Source organism: Orbicella faveolata, unplaced genomic scaffold (assembly GCF_042242905.1).
Source record: "Orbicella faveolata isolate gen_17 unplaced genomic scaffold, um_ofav_v1 contig_47, whole genome shotgun sequence".
In the NCBI taxonomy this organism is placed as follows: Eukaryota; Metazoa; Cnidaria; class Anthozoa; order Scleractinia; family Merulinidae; genus Orbicella; species Orbicella faveolata.
The window spans coordinates 2,080,355-2,086,199 of NW_028301577.1; the positions used below are offsets into that span (position 1 = coordinate 2,080,355).

Below are 5,845 nucleotides of genomic sequence, written 5' to 3' on the forward strand. Positions count from 1 at the left end.
AGATGAACGATCAAAGTCCACGGGCATAAAATTACAAAACAGTTGTATAACCTAAAGGGTTTACTTCTTTTTAGTATTTTCACGGAGAAGCAACTCCCTGAGTAAGAATCTTCAACTCCACAAGAGTCAAGATCTAACGTTTGACGATCATCTCCAAAATGTATTCCAAACATCAGCGATATGAAGGAATCAAGAGGAACTATACCCCAGAAACTGTTGAAAGACTGCGAGGTTCTTTAAAGATCGAGCACACTTTGGCGAAGCGAGGCACGATGAAGCTCTGGAATTACTTGACTCGTGGAGGAAATTCTTACATAAACGCAATGGGAGCCCTTACAGGTAAGAAGACGTTGCCATGTCTGATTTCCCAGCCGACTGATTCCCCAATTTCAATTTTGACGGCGGATCTTAGTTTTGACTGCACGTGAAAGCCACTCTCTCTCTCCCAAATATGGTGAATGTTACAATGTGGCGCGCAATTTGCTTGGGGGTTTGCCCGAATGAGTTTGACATGCTCCATTTCGAGAGTTTAAATGCCCATACAACTTTTTTTCGCTAGTTTATCAACAGAAGCTCTTAAATTTTTTTTCTATTCGAGTTTTCACGGCCACGTCAACCCAAAAATTCGAATGACGTGGAAATCCATCGCAACGAGCAAATGATCTTTGGACCTTGACGTGAAAAAGCGACGGTGACGATGCGCGATGTGACTCGACAACTTTCCACTCGATTTCCCTTCAAAAACTACGGATGTACGTAAAGGAAAAACCGCAATAGCATATAGATCCGAAAAACAGCCCAGCGTTCAAAGGTCATCTTGAGATATTTATGAGAAGTATGTGACGAAGTTGATTTCGATCCCCTAAAGAGTAAAAGAAGAAAAAATCATTGAAAAATAAAAATTAAATTATTAGACAAATAGTAGAAATAAAGTAAAATATTTCAGATTCTTCTTCGGTTGCTGCCTTAACATTTTCACAAAGGAGAATAGAAAATGATAGTTCAATTATTAGTTGCAGTTAGATATTTATAAGAAAAAAAATGTTTCAATTTGTGTTTTTTTTACCCAAAATATGTTATTAATCCCCTCTTTTTTTCTTAACAAAAAAGTTTTCAGTAAACAAATTTGTGATTTCAGGTGGTCAGGCAGTGCAGATGGCCAAAGCCGGGTTAAAAGCTATCTACCTGAGTGGCTGGCAAGTTGCTGGGGATAACAATCTAGCTGCACAGACCTATCCAGATCAGAGTTTGTATCCTGCCAACTCAGCACCTAAACTAGTGGAGCGTATCAACAATGCCTTCATTAGGGCAGACCAGATTGCACACATGGAGGGAACTGAAAAGCACATTGACTACTTTCTGCCTATTGTTGCCGACTGTGAAGCTGGATTTGGAGGACCACTGAACGCATTTGAACTCACTAAGTCTATGGTAATTTTCTGGCCTTAAAACTTTGATCTCCATTGTGCATTAATTTCACTGCCTTTGCCAACAAAGCCTCTCTTTTGCCTACTTCAGCGGCCAAATTACTCTCCCAAATTCCATGTGCATGGACATAAAATTGAACATGTTTTTGAAAGTTTTTGCTGATACTACCAGTGACCAATAAATTGTCTTTGACCAATAATTCAATGACAGACCAAATTAATGTTGGTTGAGAAATAACCAGGGGTGTAGATCAGGGTGGGGGTCATGCTATCAACTTAGCCCTGAGTGACCGACATTTCGTCTTTGTTAGGTCTCTAGGACCTTTAATACTAGATCAGCCCAGGAGTATATTTAATAAAACTGAAATATGGATTTTGTTGGCTAATGCTGGCTTATTTTGTCAACAGATTGCAGCTGGTGCTGCCGCAGTCCATTTTGAAGATCAGCTGGCTTCAGAAAAGAAGTGTGGCCACATGGGAGGAAAGGTGCTTGTGCCAACTCAACAGTTCATTAAGGTGTTGAATGCTGCTCGATTGGCTGGTGATGTATTGGATGTCCCTATTGTCATTGTTGGCCGCACTGATGCTAACTCTGCTGCCCTAGTCACATCAGATATCGACCCATATGACAGGCCTTTCCTGACTGGAGAGAGAACGCCAGAGGGTTTCTTCCGTGCTAAAGCAGGTTTAGATCAAGCCATTGCTCGAGGACTGGCCTATGCACCCTACTGTGATGTTATCTGGTGTGAAACTGGCAAGCCAAATCTACAAGAAGCAAGGAGATTTGCTGATGCCATCCATGCACGTTATCCTGGAAAAATTCTGGCATACAACTGTTCTCCATCATTCAACTGGAAGGCCAATCTCAGTGATGCAGAGATTGCTGTGTTTCAAAGAGAACTCGGCAAAATGGGTTATCGATTTCAGTTTGTTACATTGGCAGGATTTCACTCACTTAATCATGCCATGTTTAAGCTTGCCCGTGATTATAGAGACAATGGCATGTCTGCCTACACTAAGATCCAAGAAGATGAGTTTGCACAAGCTAAATATGGTTTCACTGCTCATAAACACCAGAGAGAGGTGGGCACAGGGTATTTTGACAAGGTTTCCATGGCAATCAGTGGTGGAACAAGCTCCACAACAGCACTGAAAGGATCAACGGAAGAGGAGCAGTTCACCCAAAAACCAGCATTTGCATTGGCTAAACTTTAAGGCTGCATTTATGAACATTACAAACTTTCACAAACAAATAAATGTCTGCAGGGACCTTTAAGTAGTTTAGTTTCACTCAAAATTTACTGTTAGTGGCTTTGTTCCTACCTAGTAATGCCTCTTCTTTCACTGTTTTTATTTCAGTCTATTTTCATTTCACGTTAACACAGGAATATGTTTTGTGAGAAACCATATAGACTGCATTTCAATTTCATTTGATCAGGAGAATAAAGTTAATATTAGCTGATTCTTCGCCTCTTTGTCAATGACAAATGTCTAAAAACAATGTTATTAATTTAAACTAATTATGTCCTCAACAGGAATATCATTATGTTGTTTGTTACTTATGCTTTCATAAGGAATTGTATCTTGACATAATACAGCTATCAATACATTCATTTCAAGCCTCTCAAGTATGTCTTTCATTTTTCTACCTAGTGCTAGTTTTGTATGGCACACTAGACGTTTGAGGTTCAGATTCCACAATTTAGCAGTTTTTGTCACTGGAGCTGCAATAGCTTGCTACAACAACACCACACTGCTCATCTTCTTCACTGTACTTAAATGTTATTGCAGAGGAGCTGGCATTATTTTGGAATAAAGTTTTGATTTTAGCCACTTATTCATCCTAAAAATATATGATGAGGCAATAGAGATTTGAGACCAGACTGAGGATGAGTTAGAGTTAAAATAGTAAATATTTATTAAGTATTTATTAAATACATACTGGATACCTGAAAATGTAGTCCTATACATACAGGTTGTCTTATGATTTTTGTAGATTTGGTGATCCACAGACTTAAATAAAGATGCTTAAGCTTAACTTAAAATAAATTATTCTTTATTGTTAAATAAATAAATATTAAATGACATTTTCATAAATAACTCACTGTAAATACAATTTCTAAATACAGTTTAGTCTAACTTAAGAAGAAGGAGGGTTTAGGGTTTAGAAGGGTTATTGCAATTCCTTAAATGAGCATACTGAAATATTGTTAGATTTTAGGAACTCTTTGAGGTCAGAGCTCTCAAGTGTTGTCAATTCGTGCTCCCTGTCAGAAGAGCAGGCAAACAAATCAGGTCCTTCACCACACCCTCCACAACCCATAATACTCTTATACCCAGGGTGCACCATAAGCTCACACACAGTTTTACAGTCCTTTTTAACAATATCATGTAACTCTTGTTGTATGAATACATTTTCTATGGCTTTTGCAAGTCTTGGGAGTCTCATATCTTTTCCAAGGGTGCTGAGGCCAATGAAGTTATTTGCAAACCTGCAAAATTAAGGGAAACATTTTTTAATTGACAAACAAAACTTAGAATCAAATATCTTAGCCAGTTCTGCAACTACTTTTAATTCTATATTGTAAAAAGATTGAATTTCTCATTGCCAAAAAGACTTGGTTTTCCATACTTGCTTGGCAGGTACAAAATTCCAGCAAATCATTGGGCAACATGGTTTCATTAAATACAAGTTGCAGTTCAGAAACTTGTACTGTATACTGTATGTATTGAACCTTTGATCCAAATATCCACAGCCTCCTCTTAATGATATATCTACTTTTCCAGCTTTTTATGCAGGAACATTTGAATCAGTCTATAAGCTTCTAAGTTGTTTTGTGGTTTAAAAAAGTGTTCACAGGATTGTCACAATTTATAGTTTTTCTAGTGTGTTGAAAAGGTGGCCCATTAACCCTGGGGGATTATGGACAAAAATGAAAGAGTGTTGAAAAGCTCACCTTATTCCATGACTCAAGAAAACCACTTTGGCATCCTCTGCCTCAGTTATGACAGATTTGTAGAAATGTTTCCTTGATTCTTCAATCCATACGCATTCATCTAGGTTGCGTTCCACTGGTATTCTTGTCCAATGAACTCCATTCTCTTTCATGACTGTGGCAAGAATTTCACACACCTGTGGTATGACATGAACATGCTGATGTCCATTGATATGTGTGGGTAATGATCCTACAGTGCTAACAAACCACTGCAGCTGAGCCTGTACTTCATCTTTAATCTACTTTGTCAAGAACAGGAGACAATAAAATCTTAGGCTTGTGAAAAAAACATAAGCTCCTGTCACATGATAGGAGCATACAAACAGAAGATATTTGCTTTGTTAGATGAAGCTTTTTGAGATGTAATTTCTTGTTACAATATCAATACATCTTCAAGAAGACAGGTGATGAGAATACAGAAAATCATCAACATTTCTTGCCTTCACTTTGTACAAGAAATAGGAGATACATGTAGCTGTATGATGTTTACATGACTTTGTGATGCTCTGGCACTAAGTTTGGGAAAATGTGATAGTCCTTATTATTCAACCCTTGCCTTTAACTTAGGTTCATGCGATCATTTGACTTCTCAAAATCTCATTCTTGTGTTGTGACTGTCTTTCAACCTCAGACCCTCTGGATATCTCACAGTTTCAGCCCACTGAGTGCCTTTTAGACTCAGATATGTTGAGTGTTTGGAAAACTCTTACACGTAACTCAGACTCAGTGACTGTGCCAATTACACTGAAACACTTGGGTGTTTTAAAAACTCAGACCCACTGAATATCTTGAAAACTCAGGCAACAGTGTCCCAGTGGGTATGTGAAAAAGCCAGACATATGAAGGGTGAATATGTCAGGCATCCTCTCTCTTGTTAGCAACAGACTATGTTAACCTTGGGACCTTAAATATATATTAAAACAGGCTTAAACAGTGAAGTCTGGACTCATTGTCTCATTTACATGAGACTTGATTAAGTTTAATACCTGCAGCTTAAATCATCCAATAAATAATAACTATTAAGGATATTAAATATTTAAGTGAATTGTTTTTATAAGCTTACATACCTCATCCAGATCTATCTCTCCATTTTTCAGCGCTTCTCTAAATTTAAACTTTCCCCTCAGTAAACCTTTCTCTGACGTAAGGGTGTTGTTAAGTGTTTCTATTGGTCTTCCCTCGGTCAGATTAAGGTGAAGACCGAGGGGTATTCGATATTCCTCAGACAACTGTACCGCTTCTAAAGCCCTATGAGCGTTTGGAAGAAGACTAGCGCTAGAAACTACTCCGTTTTGAAACGACTCTACTATACCACGGTTTCTTTGATCACAGTATCCAAAATCATCGGCATTTACGACGAGAAAGCGCGTTCTGTTTTGCGGAGATTCCGCCACGTCGTCTGTCATTTTTTCCTCATTTTCT

The 5,845-nt window shown here is 38.2% G+C and overlaps 2 protein-coding genes across 3 annotated transcripts; one reads left to right on the forward strand and one right to left on the reverse strand.

Annotated features, from left to right (window-relative positions):
• The first annotated feature begins 29 nt into the window (after positions 1–29).
• On the forward strand, positions 30–2,889 carry LOC110057218 (uncharacterized). Its single transcript, XM_020763804.2, has 3 exons — positions 30–339; positions 1,139–1,431; positions 1,836–2,889. Exons 1-3 carry the CDS (start codon positions 159–161, stop codon positions 2,640–2,642), a joined length of 1,281 nt encoding a protein of 426 aa, XP_020619463.1. The 5' UTR covers positions 30–158; the 3' UTR covers positions 2,643–2,889.
• A 432-nt stretch (positions 2,890–3,321) lies between these two features.
• Positions 3,322–5,829, reverse strand: LOC110057228 (carbohydrate deacetylase-like). 2 transcript variants are annotated; one of them, XM_020763824.2, is made up of 3 exons: positions 5,491–5,829; positions 4,385–4,560; positions 3,322–3,919 (listed from the first exon to the last, which is right to left on the reverse strand). In XM_020763824.2, exons 1-3 carry the CDS (start codon positions 5,827–5,829, stop codon positions 3,601–3,603), a joined length of 834 nt encoding a protein of 277 aa, XP_020619483.1. In that variant the 3' UTR covers positions 3,322–3,600. The 2 variants fall into 2 exon arrangements, with proteins under 2 accessions (XP_020619483.1, XP_020619475.1); XM_020763816.2 differs by having other exon boundaries at positions 4,385–4,662.
• Between the last annotated feature and the right edge of the window lie 16 nt (positions 5,830–5,845).